This window comes from Bombina bombina, chromosome 1, assembly GCF_027579735.1.
Source record: "Bombina bombina isolate aBomBom1 chromosome 1, aBomBom1.pri, whole genome shotgun sequence".
NCBI classification, from domain to species: Eukaryota; Metazoa; Chordata; class Amphibia; order Anura; family Bombinatoridae; genus Bombina; species Bombina bombina.
In genome coordinates this window covers 466339834-466363621 of record NC_069499.1, presented here as the reverse complement: position 1 = coordinate 466363621, position 23788 = coordinate 466339834, and the positions used below count along the sequence as shown (strand labels likewise).

General features: G+C 42.4%; 1 protein-coding gene across 1 annotated transcript in view; it reads left to right on the top strand.

Moving 5' to 3' along the window:
• Positions 1–23788, top strand: part of LNPK (lunapark, ER junction formation factor) — a 587422-nt gene that overhangs the window by 377036 nt on the left and 186598 nt on the right. The window contains exon 10 of the mRNA XM_053698475.1: positions 10267–10372. Coding sequence (XP_053554450.1) covers positions 10267–10372 — 106 coding nt within the window. The remainder of the gene's footprint in view (positions 1–10266; positions 10373–23788) is intronic.

Genomic DNA, 23788 nt, shown 5'->3' with positions numbered 1-23788 from the left:
AACCCAAATTTTTTTCTTTTGTGATTCACATAGAGCATTACATTTTAAGCAACTTTCTTTTTTACTCCTATTATCAAATGTTCTTCATTCTCTTGGTATCTTTATTTAAAAATCAAGAATGTAAGTTTAAATTCCGGCCCATTTTTGGTGAACAACCTGGGTTGTTCTTGCTGATTGGTGGATAAATTCACCCACCAATAAAGAAGTGCTGTCCAGGGTCTAAACAAAAAAATAGCTTAGATGCCTTTTTCAAATAAAGATAGCAAGAGAACAAAGAAAAATTGAAAATAGGAGTAAATTAGAAAGTTGCTTAAAATTGCATGTTCTATCTGAATCACAAAAGGAAAAAATTGGGTTCAGTATCCCTTTAAGGAACGCACCAGGATCCGTGGAGATGCCATTTGAGGGCCCCCTACTTGCTGGTCCCTTGGCCCAGGTCCTATTTGCCTGACTGATCAGCCCGCTTCTGCTGCTTACTATAAATATATATATATATATATATATATATATATATATATATATAAAATTACCGGGTCCTGGACATGTCCACTACCGGGCCCTGGACATGTCCAACTCAAATTAACCGGGCCTTGAGGTCACTTCGGTTGAGAACCACTGTGCTAGAGGGAGGTAAGGCACTCAAGACCGCAAGCATAAGAGGTTAAACATAGTTCTCCTGACCTAGAGTCATCTAAATATTTGTCGGATTTAGCTACTATGTCAACCTCTGTAGCTTCAGAGAGTAAACTTTCTGAGTCAGAAACTTCAGTTTCTAAACCTCCTTCAGCGGAGGAACCCTTGTTTAATAAAAAACGCAGATGCTCAATTTTAAATCTAAAGGAGGTTCTGTCTACGCATTTTTAAAAAGATGTTTCCTGTTGCTGACTCCATTCATGACTCGTCGCACACTGTACCTAAGGTAGAAGGAGCTATTTCTACTCTAGCTAAAATAACTACTATTCCTATATTGTTCTTTCAAGGATCCCATGGATAAGAAGCTGGAGGCTTACTTAAAGATGTACATTCACCTGGGAATAAAGTGGCAGCCTGCTGCAAGCATTTCTACGGTTTGCGGGAGCAGCGTCTTATTGGTGTGATGCTTTGTCTGAACTAATTCCGAAGAGACTACTATAGAGGAGATCCAGGATAGGATCAAGGCTCTTAAGCTGGCCAATACCTTTATCTGTGATGCCAAAATGTCGAACTGCGGTTTTAGCTCGAAGAGCTTTGTGGTCAAAATCATGTTCGGCTGATGTAACTTCCAAATCCAAGCTTTTGTCTTTACCTTATAAGGGTAAAACCTTATTTGGTCCGGGTTTGGCAGAGATCATCTCTGAGATTATGGGTGGAAAGGGACAAGAAAAATAGACCTAAGGGCCGCCAGAATTCTCATTTTCATTCCTTTTGTAATTTCAAAGGACAGATCTTCCACCTCCTCTTCCAAGCCGTAGCAATCCAAGACCTCATGGAGCTCCAGTCATCCTTAGAATAATGGGCAGCAAACCAAGAAGCCTTCCATTGATTCTAAATCAGCATGAAGGGATGGTCTCCGGTCCTGTCCTGGATCAGGTAGGGGGCAGACTTTTTCCTTTTTTTTTCAGGCTTGGATATGAAATGTTTTAGAACCTTCTGCTGTGGACATAGTATCCCAGGGTTACAGAATAGGTTTCAAGACTTCTCCTCCCAGGGGCAGATTTATCCTATCAAGGTTATCTGCAAACCAGGTAAGGAGATGGCTTCTTAAATTGCATAAGGGACCTATCTTCCCTGGTGGTGATTGTTCCAGTTCCTGTAGAGGAACAGAGTCTAGGATTCTATTCAAATCTTTTCTCCAACATAGGTGTGTCCGGTCCACGGCGTCATCCTTACTTGTGGGATATTCTCTTCCCCAACAGGAAATGGCAAAGAGCCCAGCAAAGCTGGTCACATGATCCCTCCTAGGCTCCGCCTTCCCCAGTCATTCTCTTTGCCGTTGTACAGGCAACATCTCCACGAATTTTGGTGAATTTTGAACAATTCCTTCATACTTTTTCGCAATTGCAGTAATAAAGTGTGTTCAGTTTAAAATTTAAAGTGACAGTAACGGTTTATTTTAAAACGTTTTTTGTACTTTGTTATCAAGTTTTTGCCTGTTTAACATGTCTGAACTACCAGATAGACTGTGTTCTGAATGTGGGGAAGCCAAGGTTCCTTCTCATTTAAATAGATGTGATTTATGTGACACAAAATTTAGAGAAAATGATGCCCAAGATGATTCCTCAAGTGAGGGGAGTAAGCATGGTACTGCATCATCCCCTCCTTCGTCTACACCAGTCTTGCCCACACAGGAGGCCCCTAGTACATCTAGCGCGCCAATACTCCTTACTATGCAACAATTAACGGCTGTAATGGATAATTCTATCAAAAACATTTTAGCCAAAATGCCCACTTATCAGCGAAAGCGCGACTGCTCTGTTTTAGAAAATACTGAAGAGCATGAGGACGCTGATGATATTGGTTCTGAAGGGCCCCTACACCAGTCTGAGGGGGCCAGGGAGGTTTTGTCTGAGGGTGAAATTTCAGATTCAGGGGAAATTTCTCAACAAGCTGAACCTGATGTGATTACATTTAAATTTAAATTGGAACATCTCCGCGCTCTGCTTAAGGAGGTGTTATCCACTCTGGATGATTGTGAGAATTTGGTCATTCCAGAGAAACTATGTAAAATGGACAAGTTCCTAGAGGTCCCGGGGCCCCCCGAAGCTTTTCCTATACCCAAGCGGGTGGCGGACATTGTAAATAAAGAATGGGAAAGGCCCGGTATACCTTTCGTCCCTCCCCCCATATTTAAAAAATTGTTTCCTATGGTCGACCCCAGAAAGGACTTATGGCAGACAAACGCACCACTATACCCATAGAAGATAGTTGTGCTTTCAAAGATCCTATGGATAAAAAATTAGAAGGTTTGCTTAAAAAGATGTTTGTTCAGCAAGGTTACCTTCTACAACCAATTTCATGCATTGTTCCTGTCACTACAGCAGCGTGTTTCTGGTTCGATGAGCTAGAAAAGGCGCTCAATAATAATTCTTCTTCTTATGAGGAGATTATGGACAGAATTCATGCTCTCAAATTGGCTAATTCTTTCACCCTAGACGCCACTTTGCAATTGGCTAGGTTAGCGGCGAAAAATTCTGGTTTTGCTATTGTGGCGCGCAGAGCGCTTTGGTTAAAATCTTGGTCAGCGGATGCGTCTTCCAAGAACAAATTGCTTAACATTCCTTTCAAGGGGAAAACGCTGTTTGGCCCTGACTTGAAAGAGATTATCTCTGATATCACTGGGGGCAAGGGCCACGCCCTTCCTCAGGATAGGTCTTTCAAGGCCAAAAATAAACCTAATTTTCGTCCCTTTCGCAGAAACGGACCAGCCCCAAGTGCTACGTCCTCTAAGCAAGAGGGTAATACTTCTCAAGCCAAGCCAGCCTGGAGACCAATGCAAGGCTGGAACAAAGGAAAGCAGGCCAAGAAACCTGCCACTGCTACCAAGACAGCATGAGATGTTGGCCCCCGATCCGGGACCGGATCTGGTGGGGGGCAGACTCTCTCTCTTCGCTCAGGCTTGGGCAAGAGATGTTCTGGATCCTTGGGCACTAGAAATAGTCTCCCAAGGTTATCTTCTGGAATTCAAGGGGCTTCCCCCAAGGGGGAGGTTCCACAGGTCTCAATTGTCTTCAGACCACATAAAAAGACAGGCATTCTTACATTGTGTAGAAGACCTGTTAAAAATGGGAGTGATTCATCCTGTTCCTTTAGGAGAACAAGGGATGGGGTTCTACTCCAATCTGTTCGTAGTTCCCAAAAAAGAGGGAACATTCAGACCAATCTTAGATCTCAAGATCCTAAACGAGTTTCTCAAGGTTCCATCGTTCAAAATGGAAACCATTCGAACAATTCTTCCTTCCATCCAGGAAGGTCAATTCATGACCACGGTGGATTTAAAGGATGCGTATCTACATATTCCTATCCACAAGGAACATCATCGGTTCCTAAGGTTCGCATTCCTGGACAAGCATTACCAGTTTGTGGCACTTCCGTTCGGATTAGCCACTGCTCCAAGGATTTTCACAAAGGTACTAGGGTCCCTTCTAGCGGTGCTAAGACCAAGGGGCATTGCAGTAGTACCTTACTTGGACGACATTCTGATTCAAGCGTCGTCCCTTCCTCAAGCAAAGGCTCACACGGACATTGTCCTGGCCTTTCTCAGATCTCACGGGTGGAAAGTGAACGTAGAAAAAAGTTCTCTATCTCCGTCAACAAGGGTTCCCTTCTTGGGAACAATAATAGACTCCTTAGAAATGAGGATTTTTCTGACAGAGGCCAGAAAATCAAAACTTCTAAACTCTTGTCAAATACTTCATTCTGTTCCTCTTCCTTCCATAGCACAGTGCATGGAAGTAATAGGTTTGATGGTTGCGGCAATGGACATAGTTCCTTTTGCGCGAATTCATCTAAGACCATTACAACTGTGCATGCTCAGTCAGTGGAATGGGGACTATACAGACTTGTCTCCGACGATACAAGTAGATCAGAGGACCAGAGATTCACTCCGTTGGTGGCTGTCCCTGGACAACCTGTCACAGGGGATGAGCTTCCGCAGACCAGAGTGGGTCATTGTCACGACCGACGCCAGTCTGGTGGGCTGGGGCGCGGTCTGGGGACCCCTGAAAGCTCAGGGTCTTTGGTCTCGGGAAGAATCTCTTCTCCCGATAAATATTCTGGAAATGAGAGCGATATTCAATGCTCTCAAGGCTTGGCCTCAGCTAGCAAAGGCCAAGTTCATACGGTTTCAATCAGACAACATGACGACTGTTGCGTACATCAACCATCAGGGGGGAACAAGGAGTTCCCTGGCGATGGAAGAAGTGACCAAAATCATTCAATGGGCGGAGACTCACTCCTGCCACTTGTCTGCAATCCACATCCCAGGAGTGGAAAATTGGGAAGCGGATTTTCTGAGTCGTCAGACATTTCATCCGGGGGAGTGGGAACTCCATCCGGAAATCTTTGCCCAAATTACTCAATTGTGGGGCATTCCAGACATGGATCTGATGGCCTCTCGTCAGAACTTCAAGGTTCCTTGCTACGGGTCCAGATCCAGGGATCCCAAGGCAACTCTAGTAGATGCACTAGTAGCACCTTGGACCTTAAAACTAGCTTATGTATTCCCGCCGTTTCCTCTCATCCCCAGGCTGGTAGCCAGGATCAATCAGGAGAGGGCATCGGTGATCTTGATAGCTCCTGCGTGGCCACGCAGGACTTGGTATGCAGACCTGGTGAATATGTCATCGGCTCCACCATGGAAGCTACCTTTGAGACGAGACCTTCTTGTTCAAGGTCCGTTCGAACATCCGAATCTGGTCTCACTCCAACTGACTGCTTGGAGATTGAACGCTTGATCTTATCAAAGCGAGGGTTCTTAGATTCTGTCATTGATACTCTTGTTCAGGCCAGAAAGCCTGTAACTAGAAAAATTTACCACAAAATATGTAAAAAATATATCTGTTGGTGTGAATCTAAAGGATTCCCTTGGGACAAGGTAAAAATTCCTAAGATTCTATCCTTTCTTCAAGAAGGTTTGGAGAAAGGATTATCTGCAAGTTCCTTGAAGGGACAGATTTCTGCCTTGTCTGTGTTACTTCACAAAAAGCTGGCAGCTGTGCCAGATGTTCAAGCCTTTGTTCAGGCTCTGGTTAGAATCAAGCCTGTTTACAAACCTTTGACTCCTCCTTGGAGTCTCAATTTAGTTCTTTCAGTTCTTCAGGGGGTTCCGTTTGAACCCTTACATTCCGTTGATATTAAGTTATTATCTTGGAAAGTTTTGTTTTTGGTTGCAATTTCTTCTGCTAGAAGAGTTTCAGAATTATCTGCTCTGCAGTGTTCTCCTCCTTATCTGGTGTTCCATGCAGATAAGGTGGTTTTACGTACTAAACCTGGTTTTCTTCCGAAAGTTGTTTCTAACAAAAACATTAACCAGGAGATAGTCGTGCCTTCTTTGTGTCCGAATCCAGTTTCAAAGAAGGAACGTTTGTTGCACAATTTGGATGTTGTTCGTGCTCTAAAATTCTATTTAGATGCTACAAAGGATTTTAGACAAACATCTTCCTTGTTTGTTGTTTATTCTGGTAAAAGGAGAGGTCAAAAAGCAACTTCTACCTCTCTCTCTTTTTGGATTAAAAGCATCATCAGATTGGCTTATGAGACTGCCGGACGGCAGCCTCCTGAAAGAATCACAGCTCATTCCACTAGGGCTGTGGCTTCCACATGGGCCTTCAAGAACGAGGCTTCTGTTGATCAGATATGTAAGGCAGCGACTTGGTCTTCACTGCACACTTTTACTAAATTTTACAAGTTTGATACTTTTGCTTCTTCTGAGGCTATTTTTGGGAGAAAGGTTTTGCAAGCCGTGGTGCCTTCCATCTAGGTGACCTGATTTGCTCCCTCCCTTCATCCGTGTCCTAAAGCTTTGGTATTGGTTCCCACAAGTAAGGATGACGCCGTGGACCGGACACACCTATGTTGGAGAAACCAGAATTTATGTTTACCTGATAAATTACTTTCTCCAACGGTGTGTCCGGTCCACGGCCCGCCCTGGTTTTTTAATCAGGTCTGATAATTTATTTTCTTTAACTACAGTCACCACGGTATCATATGGTTTCTCCTATGCAAATATTCCTCCTTTACGTCGGTCGAATGACTGGGGAAGGCGGAGCCTAGGAGGGATCATGTGACCAGCTTTGCTGGGCTCTTTGCCATTTCCTGTTGGGGAAGAGAATATCCCACAAGTAAGGATGACGCCGTGGACCGGACACACCGTTGGAGAAAGTAATTTATCAGGTAAACATAAATTCTGTTTTTGTGGTTCCAAAAAGGGTGGGAACTTTCCTTCCCACTTGGGACTTTGTGTCTAAACAAATTCCTCAGGGTTCCGTCCTTCAAAATGGAAACCATTCATTCCATTCTTCCCTTGGTCCAAGAGGGTCAGTTCATGACGACCATAGACCTGAAGGACGCATATCTTCATGTTCTCATTCACAGGGATCATCACCGGTTTCTGAGATTTGCCTTTCTGTGCAAGCATTTCCAATTTGTTGCATTTCACTTTGGGCTTGCCACAGCACCCACAATATTCACAAAGGTTCTGGGGGCTCTTGGCAGTGGTCAGATCTCAGGGAATTGTGGTGGCGCCTTACCTGGACGACATCTTGGTTCAGGCATCCTCTTTTCATCTAGCAAAATCTCATACAGAGATATTGTCTTTTCTACGTTCCCACCGGTGGGAAGTGAATCTGGAAAAGAGTTCCCTTTTTCCAGCTACAAGGGTTTGTTTCTTTGGAACTTTAAAAGATTCCCTGTCCATAAAGACTTTTCTGACGGATGCCAGAAGATCCAAACTTATTGCGTCGTGCCTTTCTCTACAGTCTGCTATTCCGCCATCAGTGACTCAATGCATGGAGGTGATTGGTCTGATGGTGGCTTTCATGGACATCATTCCTTTTGCTCGGTTCCATGTGAGACATCTGCAACTATGCATGCTCAGTCAATGGAACGGAGACCATTCAGATCTATCACAGAGGATAGATCTGGATCCTATAACAAGAAATAATCTTTCATGGTGTATTTCTCAGGATCATCTATCCTGAGGCACTTGCTTCCTAAGACCTTCTTGGGTGATTGTGACCACGGACGCCAGCCTGTGAGGCTGGGGAGCAGTTTGGCGCTCTCTCAAAGCTCAGGGTCTATGGTCTCGGGAGGAGTCTTCTCTTCCCATAAACATCTTGGAGTTGAGAGCAATCTTCAATGACTTGACAGCTTGGCCTTAATTATCTTTAGTTCGGTTTATCAGATTCCAATCGGACAACCTCAGTGGGCGGAAGCTCTCGATAGTCTTCTGTCTGCCATCCACATCCCAGGGGTGGCCAACTGGGAGATGGATCTTCTAAACAGACCGACCTTTCATCCCGGGGAGTGGGCTCTCCACCAGGAAGTGTTCTCAAGGATAACCCTCAAGTGGGGATTTCTGGAGTTGGATCTGATGGCTTTTCGTCAAAACGCCAAGGTTGCAAGGTACGGTTGAAGGTCGAGAGATCCTCAAGCCGCTTTGATAGATGCTCTGGCGGATCCTAGGACCTTCAATCTGGCATACTTGTTTCTTCTGTTTGCTCTTCTTCCACGAGTCATTGCTCGTATCAAACAGGAGAGTTTCTCTGATTCTAATAGCTCCTGCATGGCATTGCAGGATCTGGTTCGCGGATCTGGTGAAGATGTCATCTCTTCCCAATTTCCCCCTCCCCAATTTAGATTCTCTAAAGCTGACTGCTTGGAGATTGAACGCCTATTTTTGGCTAGGCGTGTTTTTTCTGATTCGGTAATTGATACCAGGCTCGTAAACCTGTTACTCGTAAGATTTACCATTAGGTATGGCGCAAATACCTATCTTGGTGTGAATCAAAGGGTTTCTCTTTGAGTAGGGTCAGGGTTCCCAAAATCTTGTCTTTTCTTCAGAAGGGTCTGGAGAAGGGATTGTCAGTCAGTACTCTGTAGGGTCAGATTTCTGCTCTTTCTATCTTCTTGCACAAGCATCTGGCAGATCTGCCAGATGTCCAATCTTTTGTTCAGGCCCTGTTCAGAATTCAGCCTGTGTTTAAACCGGTTTCTCCTCCTTGGAGTCTTAACCTTGTTCTTAAAGGTTTGCAGCAGGCTCAGTTTGAGCCAATGCACTCAGTTGATATTAAATTGTTATCCTGGAAGGTTTTATTTCTTCTTGCTTTTCGTTCTGCTTGCAAGGTTTATGAACTGTCAGCTCTGCAGTGTGATTCTCCTTACCTTCTATTTTATGCAGATAAGACAGTCCTTCGTACTAAACTAGGATTTCTTCCTAAGGTAGTGTTGGATCGCAATATTAATCAGGAAATTGTTTTCTTCTTTTTGTCCCAATCCTCCTTCCCAGAAGGAACGTCTTTTACATAACTTGGATGTTGTGCGTGCTTTAAAATTTTACCTTCATGCTACTAAAGATTTTCGTCAACCTTCTGTCCTGTTAGTAGTTTTCTCTAAAAAGCGTAAGGGTCAGTAGGCAACTTCTGCTTCCCTTTCTCTCTGGTTGCGAAGTGTTATCAGGCTGTCTTATAAGACAGCTGGACAACAACCTCCTAAGAGAATTACGGCTCATTCTACTAGGGCTGTCTCCTCTTCCTGGGCTTTCAAAAATGAAGCATCTGTGGAGCAAATCTGCAAGGCAGCTACATGGTCCTCTTTGCATACTTTTCCCAAATTTTCCAAGTTTCATACTTTTGCCTCTTCTGAGGCTTCTTTTGGGAGAAAAGTTATTCAAGCGGTGGTGCCTTCAGTTTAGGTCTGCCTGTCTTGTTCTCCTCCCTCCTTGTTTATTTTGTGTCCTCTAGCTTGGGTATTGGTTACCACTAGAAATTGGAATGAAGTTGTGGACTATTCATACCTTAGGAAAGAAAACAAAATTACTTTATTACCTGATAAATGTATTTATTTCCGGGCATGGAGAGTCCACGACCCCACCCTTATTTATTTTAAGACATCAGTTTTTTTTGTGTAAACCCCATGCACCTCTATGCTTTGTGTTATCTTTTTCCATTTCCCTTTGGCCGAATGACTGGGGGTTATGGGTAAGGGAAGTGACACTTAACAGCTCTGCTGGGGGTGCTCTTTGCCTCCTCCTTCTGGCCAGGAGTTTAATATCCCACTAGTAATTGGAATAAAGTCGTGGACTCTTCATGCCCGGAAAGAAAAACATTTATCAGGTAAGCATAAATTTTATTTTTATCTTGCTCTTATTTTTCATTACTCGTGGACTCCACAGCTTGGGTATTAGTTTCCAGGAGTAATGGAACCTGGACCGCCTGTATAAAAGAAAACATAGTTTATGCTTACTTGATAAATTAATTTCTTTCATGGTGGTAAGAGACCACAAGACCCCATCCTGTTTATTTTCTCTTATTTTTTCCTTACCTCTTTTTGCTTGGCTATATGTCAGATTAGTTTACCAGGGAGTTTGTGTGGGGGGGGGGGGGCTTATAGAGCTCTTGGTGTTTGGGATTCTTTGCTTCCTCCTAGTGGCAGTAATTCCCAGGAGTAATGTACAGTATCGTGGATTCTCACCACAATGAAAGAAATACATTTATCAGGAAAGCATAAATTATGTTTTTAAATTCCAATTGCACTGTTTTATACATGCATTTTTTTGTGTGGTTTTTATAGCTGTTCATCCTCCCGGGCCTCCTTTAGCAAGACCAATACTTCCAAGAGAAAGGGGTGCATTGGACAGAGTTATTGAATACTTGGTTGGTGATGGCCCACAAAACAGGTAAACGCTAATTCTAACAGCTTTGCATAGTTTAATCTGATTATATGTGACCGTTGCATATCAGTAACTTATTTGCCCTTATAGCTTTATTAGTATGTTTGTTTACATTATCAACTCTTTGTGTGTGTCATTAAAAAAATGTTGGTACCAACTTATGAAATGAACCTAATGCTGTGCAATTTCTGGCTTGGAAACCTATATCTGACCAAAAGGAGAACCTTATCTTGTGTTTCAAAAGGAATTGGCTATAACTTACACATACGTCAAAATAAGAGATTCTGATTTCTTCAACTATTCTGTAGAGTCAGTCTGATTTAAAGTTTGGTCACAAAGCACAAATTATAAATGGATTTATAAGACTATAATTATGTTGCATGTAGCTTGTTTGCACACCAGGTGTTATGTTATGTAGGATGTTTGTCATTTAATCCATGTGTGTCATGTTAAAGGGACAGTCTACACTAAAAATGTTTAAAAAGATAGATAATGCCTTCACTACCCATTCCCCAGCTTTGCACAATTAACATTACTAGATTTATATACTTTATAAAATTTCAACTTCTAAATTTCTGATAATAAAAAATGGATAAACAGGGCGTAAAGTAATGTCCTCTATAAGCTCCTTGTTAAAATTAACCCTTCCCTAGGTGTAATTAAAGTATAAACAAAGTAAAAAATCTATGATAAGAAGCGCTCAAACGAGCAATAGAGTACTGAAGGATTAAATTTAAAAACAGAATTTATGCTTACCTGATAAATTACTTTCTCCAACGGTGTGTCCGGTCCACGGCGTCATCCTTACTTGTGGGATATTCTCCTCCCCAACAGGAAATGGCAAAGAGCCCAGCAAAGCTGGCCATATAGTCCCTCCTAGGCTCCGCCTACCCCAGTCATTCGACCGATGGACAGGAGGAAATATATATAGGAGAAACCATATGGTAACGTGGTGACTGTAGTTAGAGAAAATAATTCATCAGACCTGATTAAAAAACCAGGGCGGGCCGTGGACCGGACACACCGTTGGAGAAAGTAATTTATCAGGTAAGCATAAATTCTGTTTTCTCCAACATAGGTGTGTCCGGTCCACGGCGTCATCCTTACTTGTGGGAACCAATACCAAAGCTTTAGGACACGGATGAAGGGAGGGAGCAAATCAGGTCACCTAAACGGAAGGCACCACGGCTTGCAAAACCTTTCTCCCAAAAATAGCCTCCGAAGAAGCAAAAGTATAAAAGTTGTAAAATTTGGCAAAAGAGTGCAGTGAAGACCAAGTCGCTGCCTTACATATCTGGTCAACAGGAGCCTCGTTCTTGAAGGCCCATGTGGAAGCCACAGCCCTAGTGGAGTGAGCTGTGATACTTTCAGGAGGCTGCCGTCCGGCAGCCTCAAAAGCCAGTCTGATAATGCTTTTAAGCCAAAAGGAAAGAGAGGTAGAAGTTGCTTTTTTACCTCTCCTTTTACCAGAATAAACAACAAACGAAGAAGATGTTTGTCTGAAATCTTCAGTAGCCTCTAAATAGAATTTTAGAGCACGGACTACGTCCAAATTGTGTAACAAACGTTCCTTCTCTGAAACTGGATTCGGACACAAAGAAGGTACAACTATCTCCTGGTTAATATTTTTGTTGGAAACAACCTTCGGAAGAAAACCAGGCTCAGTACGCAAACCACCTTATCTGCATGGACCAGATAGGGCGGAGAACACTGCAGAGCAGATAACTCAGAAACTCTTCTAGCGGAAGAAATTGCAGCCAAAAACAAAACTTTCCACGATAATAACTTAATATCTACGGAATGTAAGGGTTCAAACGGAACCCCTTGAAGAACTGAAAGAACTAGATTAAGACTCCAGGGAGGAGTCAAAGGTCTGTAAACAGGCTTGATTCTAACCAGAGCCTGAACAAACGCTTAAACGTCTGGCACAGCTGCCAGCCTTTTGTGAAGTAAAACAGATAAAGCAGAGATCTGTCCCTTCAGAGAACTTGCAGATAATCCTTTCTCCAAACCTTCTTGTAGAAAGGAAAGAATCTTAGGAATTTTTATCTTGTTCCATGGGAATCCTTTAGATTCACACCAACAGATATATTTTTTCCATATTTTATGGTAAATTTTTCTAGTTACAGGCTTTCTAGCCTGAATAAGAGTATCTATTACAGAATCTGAAAACCCACGCTTTGATAGAATCAAGCGTTCAATCTCCAAGCAGTCAGTTGGAGGGAAACCAGATTCGGATGTTCGAATGGACCCTGAACAAGAAGGTCCTGTCTCAAAGGTAGCTTCCATGGTGGAGCCGATGACATATTCACCAGGTCTGCATACCAAGTCCTGCGTGGCCACGCAGGAACTATCAAGATCACCGAAGCCCTCTCCTGATTGATCCTGGCTACCAGCCTGGGAATGAGAGGAAACGGTGGGAATACATAAGCTAGGTTGAAGATCCAAGGTGCTACTATTGTATCCACTAGAGTCGCCTTGGGATCCCTGGATTTGGACCCGTAACAAGGGACCTTGAAGTTCTGACTAGAGGCCATCAGATCCATGTCTGGAATGCCCCATAATTGAGTTATTTGGGCAAAGATTTCCGGATGGAGTTCCCACTCCCCCGGATGCTCCTCCATCACCAGGGAACTCCTTGTTCCCCCCTGATGGTTGATATATGCAACAGTCGTCATGTTGTCTGATTGACACCTTATGAATTTGGCCTTTGCTAGTCGAGGCCAAGCCTTGAGAGCATTGAATATCGCTCTCAGTTCAAAATGTTTATCGGGAGAAGAGAGTCTTCCCGAGACCATAGACCCTGAGCTTTCAGGGGTTCCCAGACCGCGCCCCAGCCCACCAGACTGGCGTCGGTCGTGACAATGACCCACTCTGGTCTGCGGAAGCTCATTCCCTGTGACAGGTTGTCCAGGGTCAGCCACCAACGGAGTGAATCTCTGGTCCTTTGATCTACTTGGATCGTCGGAGACAAGTCTGTATAATCCCCATTCCACTGTCTGAGCATGCACAGTTGTAATGGTCTTAGATGAATTCGTGCAAAAGGAACTATGTCCATTGCCGCAACCATCAAACCTATTACTTCCATACACTGCGCTATGGAAGGAAGAAGAACAGAATGAAGTACCTGACAAGAGCTTAGAAGTTTGATTTTCTGGCCTCTGTCAGAAAAATCTTCATTTCTAAGGAAACTATTATTATTCCCAAGAAGGGAACTCTTGTTGACGGGGACAGAGAACTTTTTTCTATGTTCACTTTCCACCTGTGAGATCTGAGAAAGGCTAGGACAATGTCCGTATGAGCCCTTGCTTTTGGCAGAGACGACACTTGAATCAGGATGTCGTCCAAGTAAGGTACTACTGCAATGCCCCTTGGTCTTAGCACCGCTAGAAGGGACCCTAGTACCTTTGTGAAAATCCTTGGAGCAGTGGCTAATCCGAATGGAAGTGCCACAAACTGGTAATGCTTGTCCAGAAAGGCGAACCTTAGGAACCGAAGATGTTCCTTGTGGATAGGAATATGTAGGTACGCATCCTTTAAATCCACCGTGGTCATGAATTGACCTTCCTGGATGGTAGGAAGGATCGTTCGAATGGTTTCCATTTTGAACCATGAAACCCTTAGAAACTTGTTTAGAATCTTGAGATCTAAAATTGGTCTGAATGTTCCCTCTTTTTTGGGAACTATGAACAGGTTGGAGTAAAACCCCATCCCTTGTTCTCCTAATGGAACAGGATGAATCACTCCCATTCTTAACAGGTCTTCTACACAATGTAAGAATGCCTGTCTTTTTATTTGGTTCGAAGATAATTGAGACCTGTGGAACCTTCCCCTTGGGGGTAGTTCCCTGAATTCCAGGAGATAACCTTGAGAAACTATTTCTAGCGCCCAAGGATCCTGAATATCTCTTGCCCAAGCCTGAGCAAAGAGAGAAAGTCTGCCCCCCACCAGATCCGGTCCCGGATCGGGGGCCAACACTTCATGCTGTTTTGGTAGCAGTGGCAGGTTTCTTGGCCTGCTTACCCTTGTTCCAGCCTTGCATCGGTCTCCAGGCTGGCTTGGTTTGAGAAGTATTACCCTCTTACTTAGAGGGTGTAGAATTTGAGGCTGGTCCGTTTCTGCGAAAGGGACGAAAATTTGGCTTATTTTTAGCCTTAAAGGACCTATCCTGAGGAAGGGCGTGGCCCTTTCCCCCAGTGATGTCTGAAATAATCTCTTTCAAGTCAGGGCCAAACAGTGTTTTACCCTTGAAAGGGATGTTAAGCAATTTGGTCTTGGAGGACACATCCGCTGACCAAGACTTTAGCCAAAGCGCTCTGCGCGCCACGATAGCAAACCCTGAATTATTCGCCGCTAATCTAGCTAATTGCAAAGCGGCATCTAAAATAAAAGAGTTAGCCAATTTAAGTGCTTGAACTCTGTCCATAACCTCCTCATACGAAGATTCTTTATTGAGCGACTTTTCTAGTTCTTCGAACCAGAAACACGCAGCTGTAGTGACAGGAACAATGCATGAAATTGGTTGTAGAAGGCAACCTTGCTGAACAAACATCTTTTTAAGCAAACCCTCTAACTTTTTATCCATAGGATCTTGAAAGCACAACTATCTTCTATAGGAATAGTAGTGCGTTTGTTTAGAGTAGAAACCGCCCCCTCGACCTTGGGGACTGTCTGCCATAAGTCCTTTCTGGGGTCGACTATAGGAAATAATTTCTTAAATATAGGGGGAGGAACAAAAGGTATGCCGGGCCTTTCCCACTCCTTATTTACTATGTCCGCCACCCGCTTGGGTATAGGAAAAGCATCAGGGGACACCGGAACCTCTAGGAACTTGTCCATCTTACATAATTTCTTTGGAATGACCAAATTGTCACAATCATCCAGAGTAGATAATACCTCCTTAAGTAGTGCGTGGAGATGTTCTAATTTAAATTTAAATGTTACAACATCAGGTTCAGCTTGTTGAGAAATTTTCCCTGAATCTGAAATTTCTCCCTCAGACAAAACCTCCCTCCTGGCCCCTTCAGATTGGTGTGAGGGCATGTCAGAACAGTTATCATCAGCGTCCTCTTGCTCTTCAGTGTTTAAAACAGAGCAATCGCGCTTTCTCTGATAAGTAGGCATTTTGGATAAAATGTTTGCAATAGAATTATCCATTACAGCCGTTAATTGTTGCATGGTAATAAGTATTGGCGCACTAGATGTACTAGGGGCCTCTTGTGTGGGCAAAACTGGTGTAGACACAGAAGGGGATGATGCAGTACCATGCTTACTCCCCTCATTTGAGGAATCATCTTGGGCAATATCATTATCTATGGCATTATTGTCCCTACTTTGTTTGGACACTATGACACAATTATCACATATATTTAAATGGGGAGAAACCTTGGCTTTCATACATATAGAACATCGTTATCTGATGGTTCAGACATGTTAAACAGGCTTAAACTTGTCAACAAAGCACAAAAAACGTTTTACAATAAAACCGTTACTGTCACTTTAAATTTTAAACTGAACACACTTTATTACTGAATATGTGAAAAAGTATGAAGGAATTGTTCAAAATTCACCAAAATTTCACCACAGTATCTTAAAGCCTTAAAAGTATTGCACACCAAATTTGAAAGCTTTAACCCTTAAAATAACGGAACCGGAGCCGTTTTTACATTTAACCCCTATACAGACCCAGGTATCTGCTTTGCTGAGACCCAACCAAGCCCAGAGGGGAATACGATATCAAATGATGCCTTCTATAAGCTTTTTCAGTGGTTCTTAGCTCCTCACACATGCATCTGCATGCCTTGCTTTCCAAAAACAACTGCGCATTAGTGGCGCGAAAATGAGGCTCTGCCTATGACTAGAAAAGGCCCCCAGTGAAAAAGGTGTCCAATACAGTGCCTGCCGTTTTTTTAAAACAATCCCCAAGATTATAATAACTATTAATAGTTATAATCTGCCAAATATGCTTAGTAAAGTAATCGTTTTAGCCCAGAAAAATGTCTACCAGTTTTTTAAGGCCTAATGAAGCCCTTTATTCTTATACTAAACTAAGAAAATGGCTTACCGGTTCCCATAGGGAAAATGACAGCTTCCAGCATTACCAAGTCTTGTTAGAAATGTGTCATACCTCAAGAAGCAAAAGTCTGCTCACTGTTTCCCCCAACTGAAGTTAATTCATCTCAACAGTCCTGTGTGGAAACAGCCATCGATTTTAGTAACGGTTGCTAAAATCATTTTCCTCTTACAAACAGAAATCTTCATCTCTTTTCTGTTTCAGAGTAAATAGTACATACCAGCACTATTTTAAAATAACAAACTCTTGATTGAAGAATAAAACTACATTTAAACACCAAAAAAACTCTTAGCCATCTCCGTGGAGATGTTGCCTGTGCAACGGCAAAGAGAATGACTGGGGTAGGCGGAGCCTAGGAGGGACTATATGGCCAGCTTTGCTGGGCTCTTTGCCATTTCCTGTTGGGGAGGAGAATATCCCACAAGTAAGGATGACGCCGTGGACCGGACACACCTATGTTGGAGAAAGATAATTTATTCAGCAATATAATATGAATGTATCAAAATAACAAGTGTAGAAATCACATACATATATCTGTATTAGAAGGCACCAGAGAAAAAACCTTTTGTCTTCATAAATGGAAAGAGTCCACAGCTGCATTCATTACTTCTGGGAATTCAGAACTTGGCTGCCAGGAGGAGGCAAAGACACCCCAGTCAAAGGCTTAAATACCCCTTTCACTTCCCTCATCCCCCAGTCATTCTTTGCCTTTCGTCCCAGTGTCAGAAGATTTTGATAGTCTCTTATGGAGGGTAGTACCCTTCGGGATGGGATTGGAGTTTTAAGTTGTCCTGTCAGCATCTCAGTGAGAGCATGGGTGAAAGTCAGTCCGTAGATGCAGGGAGAGTCTTTCTGCAAAACTGTACCGACTCATTAACAGCTCCACAAGCAATCAGCGTTGACGAGTCTTGCTGCCTGCTTTTTTCTCTCAAGTCCATGGCAGAAACTACGCTACTATCTGTCACACTTGAAGGGCTGTGTTCCTGTTCCATGGCATAGATTCCGGTAAGATTGTTTCATTTTACTTTCTCCAACATTGGTGTGTCCGGTCCACGGCGTCATCCATAACTTGTGGAAATATTCTCTTCCCCAACAGGAAATGGCAAAGAGCACAGCAAAAGCTGTCCATATAGTCCCTCCTAGGCTCCGCCCACCCCAGTCATTCTCTTTGCCGCTGAACAAGCAGCATCTCCACGGAGATGGTGAAGAGTATGTGGTGTTTAGTTGTAGTTTTTTATTCTACTATCAAGAGTTTGTTATTTTAAAATAGTGCTGGTATGTACTATTTACTCTGAAACAGAAAAAGATAAAGAGTTCTGTTTGTGAGAGGATTATTTTAGCAGCAGTAACTAAAATCGTTTGCTGTTTCCACATCGGACTGTTGAGATGAGAACTTCAGTTGGGGGAAACAGTTGGCAGACTTTTCTGCTTAAGGTATGACTAGCCATATTTCTAACAAGACTGTGTAATGCTGGAAGGCTGTCATTTCCCCTCATGGGGACCGGTAAGCCAAGACAGAATAAAGGGCTTAATATGGGCTATAAAACTGGTAGACACTTTTATGGGCTAGATCGATTGCTTTATTTGGGCATTTTATACAGCTTAATGTTGAAATTCACACTTTAAGGGTTAAAGCTCTGAAATTTGGGGTGCAATGCTTTGAATGCTTTAAGACACTGTGGTGAAAATTTGGTTACATTTGAACAATTCCTTCAACGTTTTTCACATATTTAGTAATAAAGTGTGCCCTGTTTAAAATTTAAAGAGACAGTAACGGTTTTGTTTTAAAACGGTTTTTGTACTTTATTGACAAGTTTAAGCCTGTTTAACATGTCTGTGCCTTCAGATAAACTATGTTCTGTATGTATGGAAGCCAATGTGTCTCCCCCTTCAAAATTGTGTGATAATTGTGCCATAGCGTCCAAACAAAGTAAGGACAGTACTGCCACAGATAGTAAAGTTGCCCAAGATGATTCATCAGATGAAGGGAGTAGACATAGTTCTACATCTCCTGTGTCTACACCAGTTTTGCCCACGCAGGAGACCCCTAGTACTTCTAGCGCGCCAATGCTTGTTACTATGCAACAATTGACGGCAGTAATGGATAACTCCATAGCAAATATTTTATCCAAAATGCCTGCATTTCAGAGAAAGCACGATTGCTCTGTTTTAAACACTGTAGAGCCGGAGGGCGCTGATGATAATTGCTCGGTCATACCCTCACACCAATCTGAAGTGGCCATGAGGGAGGTTTTGTCAGATGGGGACATTTCTGATTCAGGTAGAATTTCTCAGCAGGCAGAACCTGATGTTGTGACATTTAAATTAGAGCATTATCCGTGCACTGCTTAAGGAGGTGCTATCTACTCTGGATGATTGTGACAACCTGGTCATTACAGAAAAATTGTGCAAGATGGACAAGTTCCTAGAGGTTCCAGTGCACCCCGACGCTTTTCCTATACCCAAGTGGGTGGCGGACATAGTGAATAAGGAGTGGGAGAAGCCCGGCATACCTTTTGTCCCCCCTCCTAGATTTAAGAAATTATTTCCTATGGTCGACCCCAGAAAGGACTTATGGCAGACAGTCCCTAAGGTCGAGGGGGCAGTTTCTACACTAGCCAAGCACACTACTATTCCTATCGAGGATAATTGTGCTTTTAAAGATCCTATGGATAAAAAATTGGAGGGTTTGCTTAAAAAGATTTTTGTACAGCAAGGTTACCTCCTGCAACCTATTTCGTGCATTATTCCTGTCACTACAGCAGCGTGGTTCTGGTTCGAGGAACTAGAAAAGTCGCTCAGTAGAGAGACTCCGTATGAGGAGGTTATGGACAGAATTCATGCACTTAAGTTAGCTAATTCCTTTATTTTAGATGCCGCTTTGCAGTTAGCTAGATTAGCGGCGAAAAATTCATCCGTCATACGTGTCGCCGGAAGTTGCGTCATTATTGACGTTCCTTTGCGCCAAAAGTGTCGGCGTTCCGGATGTGGCGTCATTTTTGTCGCCAAAAGCATTTAGGCGCCAAATAATGTGGGCGTCATTTTTGGCGATAAAAAATATGGGCGTCACTATTGTCTCCACATTATTTAAGTCTCATTATTTATTGTTTCTGATTGCTAGAAGCTTGTTCACTGGCATTTTTTCCCATTCCTGAAACTGTCATTTAAGGAATTTGATCAATTTTGCTTTATATGTTGTTTTTTTCTATTACATATTGCAAGATGTCCCACGTTGAAACTGAGTCAGAAGATACTTCTGGAAAATCGCTGCCTGGTGCTGGAGCTACCAAAGCTAAGTGTATCCGCTGTAAACTTATGGTATCTGTTCCTCCAGCTGTTGTTTGTACTGTTTGTCATGACAAACTTGTTAATGCAGATAATATTTCCTTTAGTACTGTTACATTACCTGTTGCTGTTCCGTCAACATCTAATACTCAGAGTGTTCCTGATAACATAAGAGATTTTGTTTCTAAATCCATTAAGAAGGCTATGTCTGTTATTCCTCCTTCTAGTAAACGTAAAAAGTCTTTTAAAACTTCTCATTTTTCAGATGAATTTTTAAATGAACATCATCATTCTGATAATGGTTCTTCTGGTTCAGAGGATTCTGTCTCAGAGGTTGATGCTGATAAATCTTCATATTTATTTAAAATGGAATTTATTCGTTCTTTACTTAAAGAAGTCCTAATTGCATTAGAAATTGAGGATTCTGGTCCTCTTGATACTAAATCTAAACGTTTAGATAAGGTTTTTAAATCTCCTGTAGTTATTCCAGAAGTTTTTCCTGTCCCTAGTGCTATTTCTGAAGTACCGTAATTTCCAGGGAATGGAATAATTTGGGTAATTCATGTACTCCTTCTAAACGTTTTAAGCAATTATATCCTGTGCCATCTGACAGATTAGAGTTTTGGGACAAAATCCCTTAAGTTGATGGGGCTGTCTCTACTCTTGTTAAGCGTACTATTCCTACGGCAGATGGTACTTCCTTTAAGGATCCTTTAGATAGGAAAATTGAATCCTTTCTAAGAAGAGCTTACTTGTGTTCAGGTAATCGTCTTAGACCTGCTATATCTTTAGCGGATGTTGCTGCAGCTTCAACTTTTTGGTTAGAATCTTTAGCGCAACAAGTAACAGATCATAATTCTCATAGCATTATTATTCTTCTTCAACATGCTAATAATTTTATTTGTGATGCCATCTTTGATATCATTAGAGTTGATGTCAGGTATATGTCTCTAGCTATTTTAGCTAGAAGAGCTTTATGGCTTAAAACTTGGAATGCTGATATGTCTTCTAAGTCAACTCTGCTTTCCCTTTCTTTCCAGGGTAATAAATTGTTTGGTTCTCAGTTGGATTCTATGATCTCAACTGTTACTGGAGGGAAAGGAACTTTTTTACCACAGGATAAAAACTCTAAAGGTAAATTTAGGTCTGATAATCGTTTTCGTTCCTTTCGTCACAACAAGGAACAAAAACCTGATCCTTCATCCTCAGGAGCGGTATCAGTTTGGAAACCATCTCCAGTCTGGAATAAATCCAAGCCTTTTAGAAAATCAAAGCCAGCTCCTAAGTCCACATGAAGGTGCGGCTCTCATTCCAGCTCATCTGGTAGGGGGCAGATTACGTTTTTTCAAAGAAATTTGGATCAATTCCGTTCACAATCTTTGGATTCAGAACATTGTTTCAGAAGGGTACAGAATTGGCTTCAAGATAAGGCCTCCTGCAAAGAGATTTTTTCTTTCCCGTGTCCCAGTAAACCCAGCGAAGGCTCAAGCATTTCTGAAATGTGTTTCAGATCTAGAGTTGGCTGGAGTAATTATGCCAGTTCCAGTTCTGGAACAGGGACTGGGGTTTTATTCAAATCTCTTCATTGTACCAAAGAAGGAGAATTCCTTCAGACCAGTTCTGGATCTAAAAATATTGAATAGTTATGTAAGGATACCAACATTCAAAATGGTAACTGTAAGGACTATCCTGCCTTTTGTTCAGCAAGGGCATTATATGTCTACAATAGATTTACAGGATGCATATCTGCATATTCCGATTCATCCAGATCACTATCAGTTTCTGAGATTCTCTTTCCTAGACAAGCATTACCAGTTTGTGGCTCTGCCGTTTGGCCTAGCTACAGCTCCAAGAATTTTTACGAAGGTTCTCGGTGCCCTGCTGTCTGTAATCAGAGAACAGGGTATTGTGGTATTTCCTTATTTGGACGATATCTTGGTTCTTGCTCAGTCTTTACATTTAGCAGAATCTCATACGAGTCGACTTGTGTTGTTTCTTCAACATCATGGTTGGAGGATCAATTTACCAAAAAGTTCATTGATTCCTCAGACAAGGGTAACCTTTTTAGGTTTCCAGATAGATTCAGTGTCCATGACTCTATCTTTGACAGACAAGAGACGTCTAAAATTGATATCAGCTTGTCGAAACCTTCAGTCACAATCATTCCCTTCGGTAGCCTTATGCATGGAAATTCTAGGTCTTATGACTGCTGCATCGGACGCGATCCCCTTTGCTCGTTTTCACATGCGGCCTCTTCAGCTCTGTATGCTGAACCAGTGGTGCAGGGATTACACAAAGATATCTCAATTAATATCTTTAAAACCGATTGTACGACACTCTCTGACGTGGTGGACAGATCACCATCGTTTAGTTCAGGGGGCTTCTTTTGTTCTTCCGACCTGGACTGTAATTTCAACAGATGCAAGTCTTGCAGGTTGGGGAGCTGTGTGGGGGTCTCTGACAGCACAAGGGGTTTGGGAATCTCAGGAGTTGAGATTACCGATCAATATTTTGGAACTCCGTGCAATTTTCAGAGCTCTTCAGTCTTGGCCTCTTCTAAAGAGAGAATCGTTCATTTGTTTTCAGACAGACAATGTCACAACTGTGGCATACATCAATCTTCAAGGAGGGACTCACAGTCCTTTGGCTATGAAAGAAGTATCTCGAATTCTGGTATGGGCGGAATCCAGCTCCTGTCTAGTTTCTGCGGTTCATATCACAGGTATAGACAAATGGGAAGCGGATTATCTCAGTCGCCAAACGTTACATCCGGGCGAATGGTCTCTTCACCCAGAGGTATTTCTTCAGATTGTTCAAATGTGGGGACTTCCAGAAATAGATTTGATGGCCTCTCATCTAAACAAGAAACTTCCCAGGTATCTGTCCAGATCCAGGGATGCTCAAGCGGTAGCAGTGGATGCATTGTCACTTCCTTGGAAGTATCATCCTGCCTATATCTTTCCGCCTCTAGTTCTTCTTCCAAGAGTAATCTCCAAGATTCTGAAGGAATGCTCGTTTGTTCTGCTGGTAGCTCCAGCATGGCCTCACAGGTTTTGGTATGCGGATCTTGTCCGGATGGCCTCTTGCCAACCGTGGACTCTTCCGTTAAGGCCAGACCTTCTGTCGCAAGGTCCTTTTTTCCATCAGGATTTCAAATCCTTAAATTTAAAGGTATGGAGATTGAACGCTTGATTCTTAGTCAAAGAGGTTTCTCTGACTCTGTGATTAATACTATGTTACAGGCTCGTAAATCTGTATCTAGGAAGATATATTATAGAGTCTGGAAGACTTATATTTCTTGGTGTCTTTCTCATCATTTTTCCTGGCATTCTTTTAGAATTCCGAGAATTTTACAGTTTCTTCAGGATGGTTTGGATAAAGTTTTGTCTGCAAGTTCCTTGAAAGGACAAATCTCTGCTCTTTCTGTTCTTTTTTCACAGAAAGATTGCTAATCTTCCTGATATTCATTATTTTGTACAAGCTTTGGTTCGTATAAAACCTGTCATTAAGTCAATTTCTCCTCCTTGGAGTTTGAATTTGGTTCTGAGGGCTCCTCAAGCTCCTCCGTTTGAACCTATGCATTCATTGGACATTAAATTACTTTCTTGGAAAGTTTTGTTCCTTTTGGCCATCTCTTCTGCCAGAAGAGTTTCTGATTTATCTGCTCTTTCTTGTGAGTCTCCTTTTCTGATTTTTCACCAGGATAAGGCGGTGTTGCGAACTTCTTTTAAATTTTTACCTAAGGTTGTGAATTCCAACAACATTAGTAGAGAAATTGTGGTTCCTTCATTATGTCCTAATCCTAAGAATTCTAAGGAGAAATCATTGCATTCTTTGGATGTAGTTAGAGCTTTGAAATATTATGTTGAAGCTACTAAGAATTTCCGAAAGACTTCTAGTCTATTTGTTATCTTTTCCGGTTCTAGGAAAGGTCAGAATGCCTCTGCCATTTCTTTGGCATCTTGGTTGAAATCTTTAATTCATCATGCTTATGTCGAGTCGGGTAAAACTCCGCCTCAAAGGATTACAGCTCATTCTACTAGGTCAGTTTCTACTTCCTGGGC